Genomic DNA, 23,909 nt, shown 5'->3' with positions numbered 1-23,909 from the left:
TTTTAAATTAAATTAGCATCCTTTGATCTTATAATACGATTAAGAAGAATTTTATTTAAAAATTAAAAAATGACCAATGAGCACATAGCATTTATATGCTGTTTTGCCCTGGTCAGATCGCTATGGAAAAAAAAAGGAAAGAAAAACCCTTTTGGGATAAAAGGGAAAATGTTAAAGTGTATGTATAAGTGATAATAATTAACTATCAAAAATTCGTTGTTGTATTGAAAGAAGATGATGGTCAGAGGATTTAGGGATTTGGGAGTGAAGCTAGATAATCCATCTCCAAGCAGAATTGCACATATATAGAAGGCCAGCATATGAGCCAGGCATTAATTGATTTTCTCACTTTCTTAGTATGGAATGTTGATGGTAATAGATTCAAGAGAAAAGAGAGTGGATCTTCAATAGATTTGGGGCATTTGAAGGCGGTTATGCACACGTAAACAAGAAAAACTATGTGAGCGTGTGAAGAGTTCATTTGGATGGAAGGGATGATCTTATAATACAGTATTTCTACTTTAAAATTAGACGATGTTAGTATTTTTTTGCACGAATTAAAATTAATTTTTAGACATTTGGCTTACCTTTTTTTGGAAGAATGGATAGATCAATTCAGACACACAACAGTTAGTTTTCGCGTATTTTTTTTTAATACCCCAAGAAAATGTATAAATCAATAATTCTTAACAAGATTGAATCAGTAAAAGAAAGCAGAGCGTTAGGTATAGAGTATGAGATAGTTTAAAGCTGCTTTGTTTCTCATAAGCACTATATCTACTTGGTAGAGAAATCACAGCCAACATGCAAGGATTATAAACAAATCGGACATTATAATAAAAACTATTATAAATGTAGACTTTATAAAGAAGACAAAGCAGATGACGGTGAGTAAACACAAACTGATAAGTTTTATGCATTGTAACTCTTTTTTGATAGTCGGTACAAGCCGAAAACGACAAAGTTCAGAAACCAAAAATATCAAGATACAAGCAAAGCGGCAGCGGGTAGAAGTGGATTCAAACAAAAAATGTAGATCTTATGGTAGCATCAGTCATAAATCAAAACGTTCTCCTGATTGCTCTCAACATATACTTAGTAAACTAGAGGTTCTTACCGAAAACTTGGGGACAGGGTTTCAAACGTTCACCAGAAAACTTCCACTTGATACCTGTGTAAATGATCGGTACAGAAGTGTACTTAAAAATAGGATTCTCTCTGCTAGTGAAGATGTTTGACAGTTACTTTTTAGAGCTCAAATATTTGTGAATCATTACATCATTCTCCATTCAAATGAAAATATCCCAGCTTCTATTTTTCAACAGTCATTCTGGTATTCTATGTGTCAGTTAGTCAGGGACGAACGTGTTACGAACAGCGCTGCAACCCCATCTGGATTACTTGATGATTGGGACAACTTCCAAAAAAAAACACAATACTATTAAATATAAAGTAAAGCTGGCTAGTGGCAACACTCAATGTCTAACAGAAGCGTATGTTGAAGTATCTGTTGCATACCTGAATGTGATTGTAGAAACGTTTGAAAAGAGAGTGTTGTACTACTTGTATTTCTTGATTCAAAATATGTTATTGACAAGATAAAGATAACAAAAGAATAAGACAGAATAAATCTGTGAAAACTTTGTATAAAACTTTTATTATCGGTAAAAAAAATTAAAAATAAAAAAACTTAATTTCTCAAAGATGAGTGCAAAATGGATCCTTATTTATATCTTGTGGAGAACGGGTTACTTCGCGACAGGAACAGAATGAAGATAACTTGAAAGAAGAATATTTTGCCATTGTTGTGGTTTAGGTAAGTTTAAGGATTAAATATAAACAAAAGAAGTAAAAGAGGAATAAAATAAAATGAAGACAGAAGAAGTACGTTGAGACGTGTCAATAAGTTTATTAAGAGTTAATTCAATACAAGTATTGTTATGTTCAGTTATGAATTATGTGTTATTAATGTAAGAGTATTTATATATTTTGTGAATAAGGATAATGAGTAATAAAAAGATAAAAACATAACAAATTGTATGTGATGATATAATTATAGAATGATTACTAAGAGTTATTATAGATCTATATCCATGTCTTTTGTATATAACTAATATGTGTATTCTGAGTGGAATCAATTATTACACGTATTTGCATTATTCTTAGTTTACTCCAGTTTAACTTGTATAAAGTTATTTTTATAAATTTATATTCAGCAGAATAATAATAGAAGAAGTATATTTTTAGATGTAGGACTTTTTATTAATTAATTATTTTTCTATACAAGGGTAAATATACTAAATATGTTTATAGACAGAATTATTGTACAAGTGCACTATATATTCTATTATGACTATTTATCTTATTGAATTAAGTTATAAATCTTACAACCATGACAATCCGAATTATTATGCAATAATTTTATAGGTGTATATGCTGTGATTCTCTATCTATTGCACAGAAGAAATACAAGAAAACCACTTTAATCTACTTAGCCGCTGCAGATTTATACTTAGAAAAGATGTTTAATTATTGTATAAGTAGAGAAATATGTTGGGCTTCTAATGCAAATGCCATTTGATATGAAAAATTTAAAAAAATAAACTTCTATTAGGTTATTTTGCAAATACGCTTTATTGATCTTTTGAATTTTGTATACAGAGTTGTCTAAGGCTTTCAATCATCTCGTTTGTCATCTTTACGTTTCTATGCCTTTCTGGGTATTTTGATCGTTGTTTCTTAACACGTAGCTGGATAGACCCAATGCACATCCCCGTTATGTAATGAATCTCTCGTATTGTCAATCCCATATCAAAATACAGATGAAGACAATTATGAGTATATTTCTTTGTATAGTTTTTTCTTCTTTTGGCGCACCTAAATTTCTCTTGCTCTTTAGATACCTCATCTGTGGTAACAATGCCATTTTCTAATTGAAATTTTCTTTTAAAAGAAGAATTAAGTTCAACAATGGGCGCAGCTAACATATAGTCATCTATCTTTTCATTTGAACGGCAATCAATTGGAGCTTCAACTGTATTATCAACTTGTTCACTAGAGTCTTGAATGAAGCTAACTTGCTTCTTTTTTTTACCTAGAACTGAGAAACGCATAAATGCAAAACAAGTATAAAAATTTAAATAAGTGAATGCCAGGTAGAGTTGTGATTTAAAGATTAGTATTATACATAAATAGTATTATTTTATCAAAATTACAGGCAGCGACTGTTCTCTTCATTGTTAAATTTTGGGAAGCAAATTAGTGATACGACCACAGCAATACTAGTACTTAAAGTATTTGGTCTTGGTTTTTTCTTATAACACCCTGTCCCATTTTGTATTTTGCTTCGTTTGTTAATTGCCTTGTTTAGGTTAATGTGCACTTGTACACTTTCTCAAAAATAGTGTAGCATCAAAAAAGGAAATTATGTTACATTTCTGAGTGTTGCACTCTACCAACTTCTACTAATTTTAAAATAAAAGTGACGTAGCGACAATTTATTTTCTTCATAAGTGTAACATTATTTCTTTCTTTGATAAAATATTATTTTTAAAAAGGTGCATAAGCCTGTTGATAAGACAAAGATAACAAAAGAATAAGACAGAATAAATCTGTGAAAACTTTGTATAAGACTTTTATTATCAATCAAATTTAAAAATAAAGCTTTAAAAAACTGAATTTTCAAAAGATGAGTGCAAAATGGATCCTTATTTATATCTTGTGGAGAACGGGTTACTTCGCGACAGGAAAAGAATGAAGATAACTTGAAAGAAGAATATTTTCCCATAGAATAATTAAAATTATTGTGTTAGAGCTCTAGTCTTTGCCCTGACTGAGAATTAATCTCAGTTAACTCTAATAAATATTAAATTATTGGTGCTTGATCCAGCCGGTTATTTTTCTTGAAACAAAATAATAAAATCTCGTTTGTTCATACTTGTGAATGATATAGGAAAGACACTTTTGATATATAGATTTATATTCTAATCAGCTTCTTTATATTATATTCATTCCTCAATGTACTACTTAAATGAATTTCATTATATTATATAGTGTATTCAATTAGAATAGAGCTCTCATAGATTGTATATGATTATATTTATAAGTTAGTATTTTAGACAATATTAAATAATAATGCACATATATAACTAATAGGTATAATCTATAACTCATATATCTTTATCATTAATAACTCCTTACACTATGTTTTTCTCATCATTATTTCGTAGAGTTAGTATTTATTATAACATTATTTTTCTCATCACAAGAATGTCTTATAAACTGAAATCAAATAATATTGTATGCATAAAGTGTATAACTAATAACTATAATATCATTCGGTTCTTCATGACTCTGATTTGTACATTATAAGATATTATGTAATACATCATTATATACATAACAAAGCCTCTTAATTTCAATTCAACTCCTGTTTCATTAAGTGTATTAGGTACATAAATTATGTGAGTTTTATGCTTCGTTTTATAGAGTTTGTTTCCACAAAAATATGAGAGTAACTGTGCTCTTGTATTGCAAGGCATTGACGTTTTGTGCTGTGTATTAACATCATTATGTTCATTAGTATAGTTATGTGCATTGCCATTTTTACTACTTTCATACTCTTACGCTACGTCAACTAGGTATTATGCGTGTTACATTATTTATGTTCATTAAGATATTTATGCATTACCTTTTTGATTTTCCCTTCGCTATTGCACCATTATGTTCATTACGTTCATTGCGCTCATCATTGTATTTATCACCCTTGCACCACCTTTTAAAGACGTCATTTTATATGTTCATTACATACATTACCATCATAGCTGTCAATTTTGACAAGATGCCGGCAGTCAGATTTTTCTATAAATATGAATAGTTCCTGCTTTTGTGCCAGTTACATCTCTTTTTCTAAATATACATTCTTATCAATACAAAATGTCAAGCAATACCAACTCTTCTTTCCAAATCGTCATGGACAAGCACTGTGCTCTTCTTGAGGAATCCTTCTCTGATCTTAATACCGACGCTGTTCATCCAATCGAGGCACGCAAAATTCAAGATGACTTTGTCCACGCTGTTGACATGGATTAGACCAAATCTACCAGTCCTCACACTGAGGTTCAACAGCTCTTGACTTTGTCCAACTTTCTGTCCAAAGCTGTCACCCAATGCACCACCAAAACCAAGAAAACAAAAAATAATTCTGCTGGTGGCATGAACATTGACTCGATCCCTAAGGCTGATCAAATTGTCAAAACCCAGTATCGCAAGTACACCGAGACACAGGTTAAAATTTTATTTCACTTTTTTTAAAAAAAAAAACCAAACATTAACCGTCTTTCTATAGGTCAATGAACTCTTCCGTTTGGTCTTTTTGGAAGGAATGCTCGCTTCGGAGGCTGCCAGGCAAACGGGAATAGTTGTTAGCACTGGGCAAGACTATGTGTGCAAGACCCATTTATTAATGGAGGAAATAAGAAAGAAGGAAACAATGGAGGTAGATAGTGATGAAGAAGTTGAAGTCACCGAGCCACTTCCTCCAAAGGAGCGCAAGTATGGTAACCAGAAGCTCTTTCAGGTCTACTCTCTCTTTTTTCTTGATTTTTATGAGAAACGTGCCGATGCCAACCTCAATGAAGCCAGAAAGGCGGTAATGGAGGCTTTTCCTGGTTTAGAAATTGATATTTCTACAATTTCGAAGCACCTAAAAAAACATTGCAATTTGACCATGAAGAAGTTGGAGAAGCTTCCCAAGGCTCGTAATACCCCCCCCGAAACTTTGAAGCAGAGAAAGTAAAAGGTTTTGGAATGGCTTTCCCTAGATGATTTTGACTTCATGAAGAACTGCGTCTTCATAGATGAGGCTTGGTTCAACATGAACATCAAAAGAACCTTTGGTCGCTCTGTCAGTGGTTCCCCTGCTAAGATTGAAGTGACTGTTTTGATAGCAAAAAGTTAAAGAAAGAGAAAAGACAAAAGACAAGTCTGTGAAAACTTCGTGTAGTTTTTTATTAAGAAAATAATACAAAAAATTGTACAAGGAAAAATTATATGAAAATGTAAAGGGTTATTTATATGTTTTTGCAAGGTAAGTGATATTAATAGAACTATGATTTGGATAAGCAAATATTGCTATAATAAAGCATTAGTCATAAATATTTTCTCCGAATAATTCTGCTTACAATAAAATCTATTTTTATTCTTTTCTGCCTGAGCTGTCGCTGTTACTAAAAATATTAAATTATTATTTCTGGGATAAGCGACGCGTCAATATTAATTCACAGTGAATATGTCAGCTATAGCAATACCAATTATTTATATGCTACTATTATTATTATCCTATAAGATATTATTACATAACAATATTTATCTTTATAGCTCTCTATATATAATATGTATGACTTATAAATAATTATGTAATTGAATATAACAGTCATAATCGTATTGAATTATTATTATTACATAATATAATGTATATAATTATTTTTAATGCTTGAATACTCAAACAATGACTATTATCAAAACTGAGAGTAGAATGAATATTATGCTGTGAAGCGCGATATATTAGTTTTATTTGAATAACCTCTTTATTATGTAATAAATGATGGTTTATTTCTATTAACTTAATTATAAAGGCTACCACAATCACAACAATTGTGATGGAACGTTATATAATAAATAAAAATAAAAAGAGAACAAAAGGAAGTATAGTTTGAGACTGTTTTTATTCAATGAAAAAGAATAAAAAATGAAATAGATGAATTAAAGGTTAAAGATTATGTTGTGTCTGCGCCACTACTTGTATTTATACTAATAAATCCTGAATCAAAGAAATAAAAATAGCTGTCGAAGAACATGAGTCATGAAATGGTGTTAGTATTCAGGTATACATCTTGTTGATTCAAGAGACTGATCTATGGATTATCTACAGTAACTCACAAAACTGTCCACGAATTTGCAAATTTTACATAATTAGTGACATTTATTAATTATATTATATATCAGCAGTATATAAAACTTATATTTCTAGAGAGCTTAAGAGTCAGACATTTTATTTATAGAAAAGTTTAATAGAAAAAATTTATTAATTATTATTGAACCGGCTTTCAAACTACAGTATACAGCGTGAACAGTTTTGTGAGGCCCTAACGAAACTGCTAATTATGAAGAAATTGAGATTTCAGTACTTCGTCCAGTAACCTTTCGCCTTGATATACTCTTCTATACGACGTGGCATACTTTCAATAACCTTTCGGCATTCTTCTATAGTGATTACCTTATACTATATATATAATACCCGTTCATATAGCTCATTCATGCCTTTTGGAGGCGTATCATATTCATTTAGACGAATCTTTAATAAATACCACATGTTTTCGATTGGATTCAAGTCAGGAGACTGTGCAGGCCAGTCCATAAGCTGATAATCTTGTCTATTGAGGTATTCTAGGACTACAGTTGACGTATGCTTTGAGTCATTATCTTGTTGGAAAATGATTTGGTCACGTCTGAGGTTCATTTGTTCACATGTATGCTGAATAGTATATGACAAATCTTCCTCCAAAATGCTTTTATAGACATAACGGTCCATTGTTCCTTCGATCTTGCAAATCTAACCTACATCTGCGTAGACATCTGCGTAGGTAATGGCACTCCAAAACATTAGACCGCCTCCACCATGCGTTCGTGTTTGCTTGACATGTTGCTGCTGAAGGGTCCCACCGTCTCGTATCCATGCCCAGACACGTCCATCAGAATTAAACCTACTTATTTTTGTTTCATCAGACCATACTACACGCTTCCAATCGTCTATAATCAAATTGCGATGTGCAAGACACCATTCAAGTCTCCTTTTTGCATTTGTATCGCTTAGGGCAGGCTTCCTTTCCTTTTCGAAAGACCCCAAATCAGCTTCCTTTAGCGCTCGACGAATAGTCTTAACACTGACATCAATGGTACAGTAAGTGAAAAAACTGGTGCATAAAACGTAGAATTGTTGTATCTCGTGTTTCCCTTAAGATAGAAAGTTGATCTAAAATGCAATTGAAAGAGTATAAAACACTAGACAGGATAGTGACGTTTGTGTAACGTTACATTACGTCATAGTGATTTCTTATAATAAACTCATTTTTCTGACACTCTAAAAAATACGTCATATTTACAAATTATGACTATATTATCATAGTTACGTATAGTTACGTCATTATTTATGGATCACACCACGGAGGCACTGCTTCACTTTAATGAGATATATAAATAAGCAGGGTTCACCTATTTTATTTTGCCTTAATTTTTATATCTTTTTATCTATCACTACTATTCATAAAATGCTTTTTACACATAGTCAAGAAACTCACAACTCAATCAAAGCACTTAGTCTTAATGGAGTGTCTACTGCTGATATTGTTCAACGTACTGGGGTATCAAAATGGACAGTTAATAGGTTGAAAACGAAGCTTAACCCTAGCTATAAACGACCCTCTGGTGGTAGAACCTCTAATTTAAGCACAACAACAGCAGTTACATTGCGTTTTAAAGTTAGGTATGGTTCTTTACCCACAGCCAGAGCTGCCCACCAATGGCTGAAGCACAATCATATAAATATCAGTTATCGTCGAACAATTCAAATTTTATATCAGCTTGGCCTTTATGCAACATTAAAAAAATCGAAACCTTTTCTCAGATACGAGCATATGAAGAAACGACTTTATTGGGCTAAGAAATATAAAGAATGGACAATTGAAGACTGGAAGAAAGTTATATTCTTAGATGAAACGAAGATAAATCTATGGGGGTCAGATGGAGTTCAATATACTTGGAAGCAAAGGAGTCATCCTACTCGTCCTCATCACTATAAACAAACTTTAAAGCATGGTGGCGGCTCTTTATTGATGTGGGGCTGTATGACAGCCGAAGGACTAGGTTATGCATGTAAAATAGAAGATAAAACTCTTGATTCCGAAGGATACACGTATATCCTAGGGACTACATACATGGATACATCAGAGTACTATGGGTGGAGTAAAGAAGATGTTATCCTTCAACAAGATGGTGACACAAAGCACACATCAAAATTCACTAGAAAATGGCTTGAAACAAAAGGTATAAACTATATGCATGTATGGTCACCTAATAGTCCGGATTTAAATCCCATAGAGCACCTTTGGCATCACTTAAAGATAAGATTGGCAGAATATCCAACACATCCAAAGAACATTAATGAATTATGGAATAGAATTGACAAAGAATGGAATAAGTTCCAGAAAGAAGATATGTTGCCTTACTACGAGAGTATGCCATCAAGAGTTCAGGTCGTTATTAAAGCTAAAGGAGGATACACAAAATATTAACTAAGTTTACCTTCTCCTTGTTTCTATGTTGATTACGTAATAAAGCTTCTAATGTATATTTTGTCCAATTAAAATTTACCAATCTTGTTTAAATTTCACAAACATATATGAGCTCTTTATAGCTAATATTTAGCCTATTTTCATATATGTACTATGCATTCTCATAGAGATATAGTCAAAAAATTAAAAAAATTATTTTTATGCACCAGTTTTTTCACCTAGTGTATAATCCATTTTTAGTTGTTTTTGGACTTCAACCGCATTTTCTAGACGCCCTTTGGTTACTAAATGCACGCAATGCCTTTTATCTGCTGCAGTCAAGATACTATGTCTTCCGCCTTTATTCTTATCTCTGTTAAAGCAATTTTGTCTTCCAATTTTGGATACTCCACCAAGACTAATTCCAACCCTTTTAGCTACTTCTCTTGTGCTGACTCCAGATTTCAAGAGAGGAATAACGCTATCACGTTGATCTGCAGGAATTGCAGCCATATTCAATAAACGTACCTATATATTGAAGTTAAAACCTAATAATAAAGAGTAAAAATGATACAAGAAGCTAAATGCTGGCTAAGTAGCAGTCCGATATATATCAAAAACCGAGTTGTGGTAACGACTTTTTAGTTTTTTAAGATACGGTCACAAAACTGTTTACACGGACATGTTAATTTGAAAGCCAGATTCTAGACTCCGTAGTCCTCCAGTTAGAATACAGTATTATTCCAAATAAATAACGGCTTCGGCTTATAAAATATAGTTTTGCGTTTCTGGAAATGTAATTTTGCGATTTTTGAAATTTAGTTCGCGGTCTCGGACCTTAGACTTTGCGCCCACTGCCATTTAGCTTTGCGGCCACCGGATAAAAGAGTTTGTGGAGACATTTCTGAAAATGACAATTAACCGAAATTCCTGACACAATTATTCAGCTTTGCATTTTTTTTAAGTGCGCAATTTTTCTTAAAAAAAATGTAGAAACTCTTCAACCTGATATTAAGAAAATCGGCTGTGCTAACGTGGAGGTAGAGCCGCTATTTTCAGAAGGGTCGCATACAATGTTTTTGTTTTCTTTTATACTAGATTGAATGTATTTAAAGGTTGTTGTTTTTACTTCTGAAGGCTTCTGCTAAACTAGTTTTTATTATTGGTTAATTTGTTCTATTCTATTTTTCAAAATGTTTTCTTTTATATTTAGAGCCCTTTAAAAGTTTCTTAAAAGAAATCGCTGGTACAACCAACTCAAGGATAGATTTGTTTATTTAAAAAATTTAATAAGACTAAATATAAAAACTAAAGCGAACTTTTTTTTCTGAAGCTGTTGTAGTTTGTTTATTTTATTTTTTTTGATTAGATTTGGCAAGGGAAGCGATCTGTGAACAACAGGCTCAAAAAACTCTTCGTGTTTTTTACAATTGCCCTTACAGTGGATACTGGAATATCTAAACCTCGGACAATTTTTGTAGCTGGAAATCTGTCTACATAGTACAGCTTTAGAACCGTCTCTACGACTTCTTCAGTGTAGAATCGTCTCTTTCTTGTTGCTTGGAATCTTTTTCGAGCTACAGGAAGCTTGACGGTAGGCTCTGCCGTAGAAGAAGTTGGAGCAGAAACTTGATTCCTGGAAAGCTCATCTAGTTGGAGAGCTTGAATATCTGTCTCCATTTTGTCTACTACGGTAGACATAATTGTTCGAAATTCGTTTGTTTCTTTGAAAATGATGCTCTTTTCACCGAAGTACATATTTTTTAGTGTAAGTTTTGATTGTAAATGTTATAAAATGAATTAAGTTACATTTAAATGGGTTTTACTTCGTAACACACAAAAAGTTTTCACTAATTCCGACCGGATGGTCGTGTAGTAGTAATTTAATGGTACTTATTTTCTCATGTTGTAATAAGCAAAGTACGAAACACAGTTATAAGTTATGCACCAATGGTAACCCGAATGCGAAAAAGGTACTAGTTATTTTCTATATTTCATGAGAAGGCAGTTTATTTAAGAGCTTGCATGTCATTATTTAATCAAAATTTGATAATAACGGCAATGATGCTTTATATTTGCAGGTGTTTCAACACCGAAAATCTATTGTGTTTCGTTCTATTTACGTATTTCTAAGACCCTGATGTTTTGATAGTTATGCCTACGCGCTTATGTTCATGTATCAATATTTTTAAAATGTTATATTCCTGTTATCTATTTTTCTAAATATCAATATTTTGTTTCTTTTTGGCAACGTCCTTATATCTCATTATAATAATATTTATAAGCCTATGTACGTACTGGCTTATGCTTATATTTTTTGCACCTTAAAAACTAATGTGTTTATATTCTCATGGCACAAAAGCCTTATATCACAATCCTTCATATGCATTACTTAATGCTTTCTTCGCATTGTACTAATATGTTTATAACTGTACTCTTAGGAAACCATGTAGCTACGTAACTATGTTACTATTTTACTATGTTACTATGTCGGTTATGTAATTGTGTGCTGATGTAGTACCTGATTATTTATTCATCGCAATGTTCTTATATGTTTATGTAATTATTTTACTACTTAATTATGTGCATTGCTTTTCCGTACCTTTAAAACTATATGCTATGTTCATAAATGTATATTACTAAGCATCCAATAACTAAACGCCTACGCTAATAAATTTGTGTATTTATTCATCTACGGTTTTGAACTTGAATTACATAAATCTTTTAATACTTGTATCACAAATTCATAGTTTTTTTTCTACAATTATTCCAAAAACAAACTTGTTGTGTCTCACAACTTCCTTAACAGGAATTGCAAAGAACATGCAGTTTACTCAACTCAAAAAAAAAACTATAAATATCAGATTGACTGGTTGTCTTTCTTTACCAAAGCAGCAACAATATCTAATTATCGCTTTTAAACCCTTTGTAAGTTGAGAAGATAAATTTAACATCAATAATTCACTCATAATAACTTTTTTTTTGATAGCTACATAATGTCATCTAATCAAACCTATCAATTTGTTATGGACAAGCACAATGCCCTCTTGAATTCCGAGTCTATTAGCTGTACCCCCATGGAAGATGTCCTCCCTTTTCACGCTGATAATGATATTCAAGATCTCCAAATTAGAGTTCAACGTCCTCAGCCCGATAATCAGTTACTTACCAGTGCATCAATGGAATGGTCTTCTAGTAACAATGGCCAAGAAAAAATATTGGCCTTCTCTACTTTCAGACCTAGCGGAGCATCTAAATCAAATAATATTTCTGCTCCAAAAAAGGCTTAAACTTCTGGTGAAAGGTCTAAAAAGGAACAACCATCTCTGGCCAGTCGCCTTTTTAAAACTGGCTACCGCAAATATACCGAAGAGCAGATTAATAGTCTCCTTTATAGATGCTTAGTTGAAGGAGAAATCGCTGCACATGTTGCCAGAGATATTGGGATCAAGGAGCGAACTGCACAAGATTATGTGCTCAAGGACCAGAAAGCTTGTCGAAGAAGAAAGAATTGTAGAGATTACGGAGGTAAATAGTGACGAAGAACAAGCTGAGCCCACCGTCCCTACTGTACCAAAAGAAAGAAAGTGTGGTAATCAGAAGCTCTTTAAAGCTCATACAAAGTTCTTTTTGGAGCTTTATGAAGCAAACCCTACATATACATTAGAACAGGTCCATGCTGCTTTGATATGTGCCTTTGAAGGAATGAAAATCATCCCAAATGCAGTTGGAAAACATCTGAGAAAGCATTGTAACTTGACAATGAAGAAGTTGCAAGTGGTCTGTTTGGAAAGGAATGATCCTGAAACCATTGAAAAGCGGAAAGACAAAATTTTGGAGTGGCAAAATCTTCCCGATTTTAGCTACTTCAATAACTGTGTATTCATTGACGAAGCCGGGTTCAATATGAACATGAGGAGGTACTATGGTAGATCCATTAAAGGCACGCCAGCTAAATCGCTTGTTACTACTACTAGAGGCATAAACATAACTATCCTTGGTGCCATATGCGAATCTGGTATTGTAAATCTTACTGTGAAAAAACCCACGGCCGTAATTTCAAAGAAGAAAATAAAAATCAACTTTGACAGAGATGTTGAACTCGGTATAAATGGAAAGATTGGAACTCGTACAGAACATTTTATGGCGTTCTTGAATGAAACAATGGATGAGCTGGATGCCGCAGGAATGAAAGGACGATATTTGGTTATGGATAACGCTCTTATCCATCGGTCAAAAGAAATTCAGGATTTGGTGGTGTCGCGTGGGTATAAGTATATGTTCTTGCCAACGTATTCACCTTTTTTAAACCCAATAGAGGAAATGTGGTCAAAAATCAAATATGGCATCAAAAGAAATGGTCTTACTGACAAAGCTAATCTTATACCACGAATTATAGAAGCAGCAAAACAAGTCAGTACCTCTGATTGCGAAGGGTGGATTCGCCATTCAACTACCTTTTTTGAGTGATGTCTTAAGCTAGAGAATATGCTTTAGTTTTTTTTTATTTTTTTTTAATAGATAAATGTGTTATTTTTGGTACCTGGGAAATTTTGGTTAAATGGCAATGGGCGCAAAGTTAATGGTAGTGGGCGCAAAGTCTAAGGTCAGAGACCGCGAACTAAATTTCAAAAATCGCAAAATTACATTTCCAGAAACGCAAAACTATATTTCATAAGCCGCTATTTATTTGGAATAATACTGTAGTATGATTATATACAAATCAAGCAGATGTAAAGCTTTCAATTAGTATTGGTATATTATATGTGAATTTACTGTTTTAACTTTGAATGTTAATTTTTTCATATCCGTAAAATTTCGGAAAATGTAAACAGTTTTGTGAGTCACTGTAATATCGCCAGAAGTACTAATATAATTTATATGTTTTCACGCATTATGCCCTAATTTTTCTAGATGGATTTCACTGTCTTTTAGTCGACATATCTATTAAAAAAAACGTGCTATTACTTCATATGTGAAGTGAGTATTCTTTTCGCATTTATCGCTCACCATTCATGTAAGATAAGATGGTTGTGGTGAGCAGCAACTAGAATATCTATTGTATTCGTCATGGAACTTCTATTCTGTCTTTGTTTTCTCAACCACTTTCTTATTTATATCAATTATTCCAACTCCCTTACATCAGATAATAATTTCAATATCTTGAGAAAAGAATATCATTGCGAGTTCCAATTATTTCCTAATGTCAAGGACATTTCACATTTGAGAGTTAGCCGAGCAATATTCGTCATTAGCTTACATATAATGTCTGGATTAGTTGGGTTTTTTTTTTATTACTTTTCGAAGTGGCTTACTACGTAAATGTCGGGGGTACCATCAATGGCATCAATTATACTAACCAAAGTACTAACTTATCAGACTCTACAATATGTATATATGCTAGTACAAGTTAATCTTATAAACCATATAAACAGTGGTTTTATGTTTAAGTATTATCTAAACCAATCTTAAACGAAACTAAAATGATACATTTTTAGAACAGTCTACAATACTCTTCCATAAAGAAGGATTGAACAATCAGACTACCCAGGATGAAACTACAGCCCAATGATTGTAGTACATTATTCAACAGGATGTCAGAGGCTGTCACAATCAACAGGCTTAAGCAGTCGACAAAGTCAATCAACTTAAAATCCTCTCGAAGATTCATATGTATAGTAGAGCGCCATGACTCGGCTAGGGACATGAGTTTCTTTCAAGATTGAAATGGATACAGCTGAAATTGTCGCTGAAATTCTCTAAACTTTAGAGCTATTCTACTTTCCTTTGGGTGATGCCAGTATTATTCGGGTAGTTTAATTCGTCATAATTGCCTTCTTGTGTTTTTATGGCCCTAATAAACAGTAAAAGATTAAAAGAATGGAAAGATTTAAAACAAGTGAAAAGAACCCAAGGGATCTAAGTTGAATTATCAGCAAAATACTTGTATAAATGGTGTTTGTAAATGTCCACAGCAAAAAGGGATAAAGTGTATTAGAATAATTTTTGGTGAGGGAGTATTTAAAATACAATTGACGAGATGACGGTTTTAATTGGCAAATCGCGTCATTTTTTTCGGACAAACTGCCAAAAATAACCTAAACTTATGACAAAAAATTTTCTAAAGCGGATATTTAGTTTTGGCTTAAGAAAACGACAGTTTCCATAGGTCTGACTGTATGGTTTATTAAAATACAGTTGTCCGAATAATAGGAGCTTCCAATTTTATCAGTAATAAGTTAGTTTTGAAATCATTTTATGCTATTATTAAGTAAACTTGTCAGTTTCTGTTAAGGTTACTTGCTTATGAGTAAATAATATTAGCAGCTTAATAAAATGACTCAGGCTTATTTACTTATCTTACTGTGTTCGGACTTCGAAATACATCAACACATAAATGTCAAAAAACTACATTGACCACCTATGCCGACGTAACTACCTATGCCGTTTTTCGTGACTTATTTTTATAAAATCTATTTAACAATATATATTTATTAATTTTTTACTTCCCACTCAATTTTTGTAGTCTAGTAAAATATATATTACTTAGAGAGTTTATAATAAATAATCAAAATTATTACTATATAATGTAGTATAAATAAAGGGGATTTTTTGTTACCTTTGTGCCACACTCTTCATTTCTTCTTCATGTTTACTACATTAAATCACTGATAAACCTAATTATGTGTCATGATTTGACGGTGAATTTACTTCAGTCAATCTTTGGATCACCTGTTTTAAATGTATTTTATGTTCTTTCAAGTTAGAATTCATACAAACAATGTCATCAATAAAGTAACGTACGAAAGGCATACCTTCGAGAATTATACTCATTATTCTTTCGAAGAAACTACTGATATATGTTATAGCGAATACACAAGGTATAGGGACATATTGTGTAGTACGCCAATTTATGTTGATCTTTTTCATTTAATTTCAATGAATGGAAAGCATATTTAAATCTAAGGTGGAATATACAGCTTCACCTTTTAATTCTTCAAATAGTTCACTTATTATAGATGAAGGCATACGATCATTACTTTTTAATAATTTATTAATATGTCTGGGGTCATAACATACTCTATATCCAGTAGTTTCACCTCTAGAATTAGTTTTCTTTACCACTGTCAAAGGTGTATTCCATTTAGTGTTGACAAGTGCTCCTTTTATAGTACCTTCGTTTAACCATTCATTAACTTGTTCATCAACGACATGCATTAATGATAATGGAACAGGATATGGCTTTCTATAAGCAACAACATCCGGAGGGGTTTCTAAAGAGACTACACTTTCAGGTATTGTACAAAATGATCCTTTAGGAATATCACGGTTCTTATTTGTAAATGGCTTAATAAAATCCATAGCTTCTTTAATTTCAGAAGGTGAACCAACAGGGCAGTTTACTAACGCTTTATTTTCTTTTTCAATAGATTCTAGTAAATCACTTTTATTATTATAACGTTTATCAGCTTCGATTATTTCTTGAGCAGAATTACTATCATCAAATATAATAGGTAAACCAGTTAAACCAATTCCTAAGATAAACATATAATCTAAACCAATACTGAATTCATATTCATTATTATTGTTTGTTAGATTCATTATTTCAAATTTACGTTGAATTCTTTTATTGTTACATTGAACAGTTAATACGCAAGTACCAATTCTTTTAACAAACATATTTTTATCAGCTAACTTAATAGTATTATTATCTTTATTATTTTATTATTAAAATATTTAATAGGAACTTTGTTTTTTATACAAAAATTGATATCACAAGAAGAAAAGTTAGCAGCGCAATTCATTAATGAGAATGTTATTGTAAAGCCATACGGTTGATATTTTCATTGATGTCATCAGCATCCTTTATATCATCTTCATCATATACCGCATGTTTCGACATCATGGCCATTCTAGAGACCTTCATATTTTCTTTATTGATTCTAAGTTTCTTGCGATATTCAAGGAATTCACTGCACTTATGACCTTTTACCCAAACACGACCACAATAATTGCAGGGTTTGGAAGATGCTTGTAGCTTAGATACTTTATTAGGATTATATTTTCCTTTACTAGTATCTTTATGAGGAGAGGAACTACGTCTATGACGTTTATGTCCTTTATAAATCTCAGAATCAAAATTTTTACTAGCCACAGAAGAAGAGGAAGCAACCAAATCAGAGTCATTAGTAGAAGCAATCACTAGGTCAATCATGGATTCAATATTGGTAGGTAGTTTTGTACCGTAGTGAGAGGCAACAGCAACTGAAGAGACATTCCTTACTTCTTCCCGAAGAGAGCACCAAAAGTTAAGTACCAGTTGGATACCATCTTCTAGATCAGCTTGACGACGTAATTTTTGGTATTTGGCAGCATAAGACCTAACAGATTTAGACTTTTCTTGTTTTAAAGACCATACCTTAGTCATCAGCACGAACTTGCGATAAGGAGTATCAAAATGATCCAATATCATTGCTTCAGCTTCAGACCAAGTGAGATTCTTATGTTTGAGCTTTTCTTCCAACCAAGACCTAGCTTCTTTACTAAAACAGGGGGCAAGAGACGTTCTTAATGTTCATCCAAAGGTAGAGAGTGTGCTTCCAAGATAGTTTTAAATTGGTCGCAAAAATCATAGACACTATCGAAAACTTCACATTTCTTCTTTGTAATAGTAGCATCAGTCTTGAGTTGTAAGAATGCTAAGTCAGGAGGAACAAGAGTATCCTTGCGGATTGAGGCAGAGTCTTTCTTTTCTGTTTTAAAATTTGTAGCAGAAAAAAGAATTGTAAGCAGCTAAGACATCTTCATATCACTTCTGATATGTTTGGAAGGCTTCCAATGCTCTTGTCGTTTCAGGTGAGTCAGGTTGATGCTCTTGGAGATGCATCAAGTTAGCCAACAAGATCATAGACTTGGACTTCATTTTCTTCAATGAGATTTTTGCATTATTGATTACTTCTTCAGGTGTAGTGTTGGTATGGATATCAACTTCATCAGCAGGGGTATCCATAGTAGATTCGGAAACAGATGAAGGAGTTGTAACCATAGGATAGGAGGTTCATCAAGGACCATGGGAGTAGCCATGTCTTGAGCAACAGGAGTGGAAACAGATTCAGCAGAGACAGATTGATTAGAGGACATATTAACACAGAATTCAACGTAAAAAATGTTGTGGTTTAGGTAGGTTTAAGTAATTAAATAAAAGAAATAAAATAAAAAGAAGATAAGACAGAAGAAGTACTTGAGACTTGTCAATATGTTTATTGAGAGTTAATTCAATACAAGTATTGTTATTAGTTATCAGTTATGAGTTATACAAAATAAGGGTGAATAATGTAAGGGTATTTATATATTTTGTGGATAAGGATGATGAGTAATAAGAAGATAAAAATATAACAAATTGTATTTGATAATATAATTATAGAATGATTACTAAGAGTTATAATTATAGATATAGATATAGATTCATGTCTTTTGTATATATTTATTTTTATAACTAATACGTGTATTCTGAGTAGAATCAATTATTACGCGTATTTGTATTATTCTTAGTTTACCCCAGTTTAACTTGTATAAAGTTATTTTTATAAATTTATATTCAGCAGAACAATAATAGAAGAAAGAAAGTTTATTTTTTAGATGTAGGACTTTTTATTAATTAGTTATTTTTCTATACAATGGTAAATATACTAAATATGTTTATAGATAGAATTATTATACAAATGCACTATATATCTATTATGACTATTTATCTTATTGAATTAAGTTAAATCTTACAACCATGACATGTGATGATATGTTGCAAAATATAGTATAGAGATTCAATCATTATCAAAGTGGGAAGACGTTATCATATATATTAGTGGTGCATTTCATGTACATGATATTAATCTACTCTAGTATATGAGACACACTTGTGTTAGAATGACACTATAAAATTACAGAGATGTTATGTAATAGATGTCTTAAACATGAAGGAAGAATAGTTGCTAATCAATATACAAAACACTTAATATTGAAAAATGAATTAATTATAAGAAGCACTATCTTGAGTATAATTATGCGCAATTATAAACAATCCCTGAATAGTTGTAGAATAGAAACTTGAGGAATTGATTAGAAGATGATAAAGATATATGTTTCAATACAGAAACAATATTATATCAATTCGAGACCATTCTGAAGTTCAAAAAAATATTTTAGTTAAATTTAAGATACCATTGGTAACTTATTGTTTGAATCAGATGTAGCATTTGAAACATAATTGACAGTTGAGATTAATTGATCAGTCAGGTTCCTCATTATCAAGGTTAGACGAAATTCATAATTATCTATTGGATTTGTCTATTGTTTTATAATATTAAATCAAGAAGTTTTACATGTTTCCAGAAGATATAAATAAGGATCCATTTTGTATAACTTTAAAAAGAGTGATTTTTAGAAATAAAAGAATTGAATAAAGTTTTCGCAGACTTTTTATTTTTTCTTAACATTTTTTTCTGTGAATTACATAACTATGAATCCTACTTCTGCTTCTGGTGAAACTGGTACTGCTTCTTATATTGCTACTGATTCTGTTGGTGATAATTCTTTCCCAGATGGTTCTTCCTTGTCTTCTGCTGCCATGGTAGATAACTTCTTGGAATCTCAGTCTCCTGTACCGATGGTTTTAGACAGTGGAAATTCTGTGGCCTCTGTTGAAGAGCCTAAATCTATCGTCGCATCCGCCCTTGAAGAATTTAGGAGTGAGATGAATGACATACTTAAAACCTTGATCTCAGCAAGAATCAAAGGTGATCAAAAGGCAATCGATGAAGCGTTAAAGAGGATGGATCAAACTAAACGAGCTCTAAAGAGCATCGAGGAATACCATACCCTTGTCAACAATGAATAGCGTTTGAATAAAAATTCAAACAGCATTAATAATGAAGTTGGCCTTACTTTGAACCGAAGAGATTTGCCAAAGTTCCAATTGAGTACTGCGGTTATCAAGCACTATCCTAATGAAAAGTTCTTTGAGTCAGTTGAACATTTTTTGAGAACTTTTGAAAAAGTCATTGCTTCATCTACAATTGCTATAGAAAACGTATGGGAAAAGTATCTACCTTTGTGCTTACCACCTGGTGACGACCTGTGGATAGAAAATACTTTGCTGAAATGCAAAAATTGGAAAGAAGCTAGAGACGCTTTTAGCACGCATCATGGATCGACAATTGCGACAAGAAGATTTGTTGAGCAAGTTTTTACAATGAAAATGCATCCGAAGGAGAGCATAGTTGAATATTCAAAAAGATTTTTACAAACTATGTACAATGCAGGAATCCCTCGTGATGGCAGACGGGTAGCTGACCGTTTTCTAGCTTCCTTAATAATTCCTGTACAAACGGTTATTCGAATGGCTATTGCCAGCACCAAGAGGAGTGTCGGGGAAGAAAGCACTAAAGACTGGACAGTAGAAAGTCTTACGGAATTAGCCAGAAACATCTTAGGTGATGACAATTCAGCCTACAAGTATGCTACAAGTTTAATCCCAGGCTCTTACTCTGTGATTGAGGAAGGCTATAGCAAGAATAGAAAACATAATCAAAAGAAACATATAAAAGGAAATAAACTCAACAAAATTCAAAAACCTGAATCCTATTTTTGTAAGCATTATGGAAAAAACCGAACTCCTAGCTCAGAAACATGTTTCTTCCTAACTTCTAAAGCCAAAGAAAATTCGAAGCCTACAGAACCTAAAAAAGCTGTAAAGAAGAACGAATGTTTTGTATGTGGTGAAACGTACGCACCTAGTCATAAGTGTAAAAAAACCTAAAAGTAAGACCGCTCTCGCTGTTGCTTCTGGTCCTGTCCAGAAGGATATCGAGGCAATGGAAAAGGAATTAAATATGGTAGAAACACCTTTTATTAATAACAATTCAAAAGACACCATAATGGAAGATCAATATGAGTGTAGGTTTCCACATAAAAATAGAATGAGTAATAAAGAAAATGAAACTAATCCATTTAATCTTCTGACTCCTATTAGGATAGAGAGGACAATCTTAAATGGTCGCATTGATTCTGGTAGCTCTGTTAGTTTCATTGATGCAAATATCCTTAAAAGTAAACTGAATTTAAATAAAATAATAAAACTTAATATTACTTATAACTTTTTAAATGATAATAATAATGTTTCTCGTATTGTTAAGACTGAACCATTGACTGTTAAGTATACAAATGGTATCAAATTTAAACATTCTTTTAAGATTATAAATTTCAATCGAGAATTCAATTTTGATGTATTATTATGAGTTGATATACTTACAAAATTAACTATTCCACTTCATGGTGTAGCATATAAACTGGATGATGACCACAAAGAGAACGTAGACAATTTTAATAATATTAATCATGATGAAGATAAAAAGTACTTACCTGATGAGTCCCCGGCTGGCACACCAGAGCAAAGAAAAACATTTATGATGTACAGTAGGCGGAAAAATGGTCCAGATGTTTTGACAAAAATGACAAAAACACTTATACAGTGAAGATCAAAACTGTTCAAATGCTTAGCATTATTTGACATTCTTAATTTTTTCCCATACAAACCATCAGGGTTATGCCACAAAAATAGTATCATTTTACTCGTTAAACTCCGCTCTATTAGATAATATATTTTTTGTAGAATTAAATCTCCGATAATTTTTGTATTTTGGTTTTAAAGTGGATGGGTAAATTTGAACAGTTTTGCTCCCGAAATGTAATCTTCACAAAACTCAATACCACAATTTGGTATCGCGGTATAGACAGCATATAATCGAACAGGAAACGTTCAGAATTCTCAAATTTTTGCTCCATAAACTTTTTTTGCTTAACACACCACATAATCAGTAATAATTCGAGAATTAACTAGTAAGTATGCGTGGAATTACATCTGAACAACGTAATCGTATTGTTTCTCTTCTTCAATCAAGTGAATTAGTTCGTAAAGTGGCTGAACATGTCGGAGTAAGTGTTGGAACTGTTTCAAATGTCGGGCAAAAGTATTGTCTGGAGTGAAAAAAAGGGAAAAGTGGGACGACCACAAGTCTTATCAAATGCGGATAAGCGTTACTGTGTACGTTTAGTAACTAGAAATCGTATGGATAACGCTGTAAAAGTGCGACAAGAGCTTAAAAGGGAACTCAGTGTCAATGCAAGTGTACATACAATTCACCGTACTTTCAGAGGTGCTGGCCTTGGTGCAATTGAGAAGCAAAAAAATCGGCCATTAGCACAACCAATGCAAAAAGGCGACTTGAATGGTGCATGGCTCATCGTGACTGGACTTTAGACGATTAGAGAAGAGTTATTTGGTCGGATGAGACTAAAGTTAATCGTTTTAACTCAGACGGACGTGTCTGGGGTTGGATCCGTAATGGAGAGCAGTTGCAATCACATCATGTCAAGGGAACCAGAAAGCATGGTAGTGGTGGCCTCCTGTTTTGGAGCGCTATCTCGTACGCTGGAGTTGGCTGGATTTGTAAGATAGATGGTACTATGGATCGTTATCTATACAAAGACATTTTGGATGAGAATCTTAATAAGATGGTTGCCTTTACCTGTGAAAAATTACGTCTGCGTCGTAATCAAATTCATTTTCAGCAAGATAATGATTCAAAACACACCTCAAATATAGTCATGGATTACCTTGCAGCACAAGAGTATCAAGTAATGGAGTGGCCAGCGCAATCTCCTGATCTTAATCCAATTGAGAACATGTGGAGACTATTAAAAATTAGACTTAATGAGTATGATACACCGCCCAAAGGCATGAATGAGTTATACGAGCGCGTTGTACATATTTGGTATAATGTAATCACTGTAGAAGAGTGTAGAAAAGTAATAGACACTATGCCAAGACGTATAGAAGAGTGTATCAAAGCAAAGGGATACTGGACATCCTATTAATAAATCAACATTGTGGTCTAATTGAAATTTGGAAGGCGGGTGCAAAACTGTTCAAATAGACTCCGCACTTTTAAACACTAATATTAAAGCAATAAAAACTGTTAATTTTTTAATGAACACTTGTATTAGAATGCCATTAATTTTCTCTTTAAGACAATATATAATTTACTATATCCTTCTATACAATTATCGCATATACAGTAGGCGGAAAAATGGTCCGGATGTTTTGACAAAAATGACAAAAACACTTATAACTAAAGAACAAATAAAGCAAATGACACAGAACAAAATGTATTTAAAAGAGAAAATTGTCTAGGTTTATTGATATAAATTTCAAAAAATATGATTGGTTAAAATATACTAAAATCAGAGGTTGAAGTTGTAGTGTACATCCGGACCATTTTTCAAGGTACATCAAAATTTCCTTAGTACTTAGTATAACCACCCTTAGCATCAATTACTGCCTTTATTCTTGCTGGCATAGAGTCAATATATTTTTGGCAATCCTCTTTTGTAAAAGTAGCCCATTGTTCTTCAATTCTTTCCCATAATTCATGGACTCCTTCAGCCTTGGTTGGATAAGCACTAAGCTTCAACTTCAGGTGATGCCAAATGTGTTCTATAGGGTTTAAATCTGGACTTTGTGGT

The 23,909-nt window shown here is 32.5% G+C and overlaps 7 protein-coding genes across 7 annotated transcripts; 4 read left to right on the top strand and 3 right to left on the bottom strand.

The window, feature by feature from the left end:
• Positions 1-44: 44 nt before the first annotated feature.
• Positions 45-760, bottom strand: BX663DRAFT_574509 (uncharacterized protein). The gene is made up of 2 exons (XM_051532149.1): positions 588-760; positions 45-519 (listed from the first exon to the last, which is right to left on the bottom strand). The coding sequence occupies exon 2, from the start codon at positions 318-320 to the stop codon at positions 63-65; it is 258 nt and encodes an 85-aa protein (XP_051380524.1). The 5' UTR covers positions 321-519; positions 588-760; the 3' UTR covers positions 45-62.
• BX663DRAFT_574492 (uncharacterized protein) lies at positions 45-1,602 on the top strand (the record flags this gene model as incomplete). The annotated part of the gene is made up of 4 exons (XM_051532148.1): positions 45-442; positions 859-887; positions 940-1,224; positions 1,454-1,602. Exons 1-4 carry the CDS (start codon positions 321-323, stop codon positions 1,600-1,602), a joined length of 585 nt encoding a protein of 194 aa, XP_051380523.1. The 5' UTR covers positions 45-320.
• A 1,031-nt stretch (positions 1,603-2,633) lies between these two features.
• Positions 2,634-3,237, bottom strand: BX663DRAFT_553847 (uncharacterized protein; the record flags this gene model as incomplete). Its single annotated transcript, XM_051531482.1, has 2 exons — positions 2,634-3,100; positions 3,216-3,237. 2 exons carry the CDS (start codon positions 3,235-3,237, stop codon positions 2,634-2,636), a joined length of 489 nt encoding a protein of 162 aa, XP_051380522.1.
• A 1,698-nt stretch (positions 3,238-4,935) lies between these two features.
• On the top strand, positions 4,936-5,959 carry BX663DRAFT_553846 (uncharacterized protein; the record flags this gene model as incomplete). Its single annotated transcript, XM_051531481.1, has 4 exons — positions 4,936-5,028; positions 5,092-5,286; positions 5,348-5,759; positions 5,823-5,959. The coding sequence occupies 4 exons, from the start codon at positions 4,936-4,938 to the stop codon at positions 5,957-5,959; spliced, it is 837 nt and encodes a 278-aa protein (XP_051380521.1).
• Positions 5,960-9,548: 3,589 nt separating this feature from the next.
• BX663DRAFT_553843 (uncharacterized protein) lies at positions 9,549-11,030 on the bottom strand (the record flags this gene model as incomplete). The annotated part of the gene is made up of 2 exons (XM_051531480.1): positions 9,549-9,857; positions 10,770-11,030. 2 exons carry the CDS (start codon positions 11,028-11,030, stop codon positions 9,549-9,551), a joined length of 570 nt encoding a protein of 189 aa, XP_051380520.1.
• A 1,295-nt stretch (positions 11,031-12,325) lies between these two features.
• Positions 12,326-12,964, top strand: BX663DRAFT_544712 (uncharacterized protein; the record flags this gene model as incomplete). The annotated part of the gene is made up of 2 exons (XM_051530899.1): positions 12,326-12,516; positions 12,634-12,964. The coding sequence occupies 2 exons, from the start codon at positions 12,326-12,328 to the stop codon at positions 12,863-12,865; spliced, it is 423 nt and encodes a 140-aa protein (XP_051380519.1). The 3' UTR covers positions 12,866-12,964.
• Positions 12,965-19,604: 6,640 nt separating this feature from the next.
• BX663DRAFT_516794 (uncharacterized protein) lies at positions 19,605-20,687 on the top strand. Its single transcript, XM_051528643.1, is given in 5 exon segments — positions 19,605-19,674; positions 19,761-19,765; positions 19,792-19,796; positions 19,813-20,208; positions 20,283-20,687. 2 exon segments carry the CDS (start codon positions 19,846-19,848, stop codon positions 20,331-20,333), a joined length of 414 nt encoding a protein of 137 aa, XP_051380518.1. The 5' UTR covers positions 19,605-19,674; positions 19,761-19,765; positions 19,792-19,796; positions 19,813-19,845; the 3' UTR covers positions 20,334-20,687.
• Positions 20,688-23,909: the final 3,222 nt, after the last annotated feature.

The sequence above is a fragment of the Cokeromyces recurvatus genome (genome assembly GCF_025118155.1).
Source record: "Cokeromyces recurvatus strain NRRL 2243 chromosome Unknown BX663scaffold_22, whole genome shotgun sequence".
NCBI lineage: Eukaryota > Fungi > Mucoromycota > Mucoromycetes > Mucorales > Mucoraceae > Cokeromyces > Cokeromyces recurvatus.
Note: the sequence above shows the minus strand (reverse complement) of the source record. Positions and strands in the feature narration are given on the sequence as shown.

Coding starts and splice junctions, on each gene's coding strand:
- BX663DRAFT_516794 (XM_051528643.1), top strand. CDS start 19,846: ATGAATCCTACTTCTGCTTCTGGTGAAACTGGTACTGCTTCTTATATT. Junction 20,209..20,282: donor TCGAGGAATACCATACCCTT/GTCAACAATGAA, acceptor TTTGAACCGAAG/AGATTTGCCAAAGTTCCAAT.
- BX663DRAFT_574509 (XM_051532149.1), bottom strand. CDS start 320: ATGCTGGCCTTCTATATATGTGCAATTCTGCTTGGAGATGGATTATCT.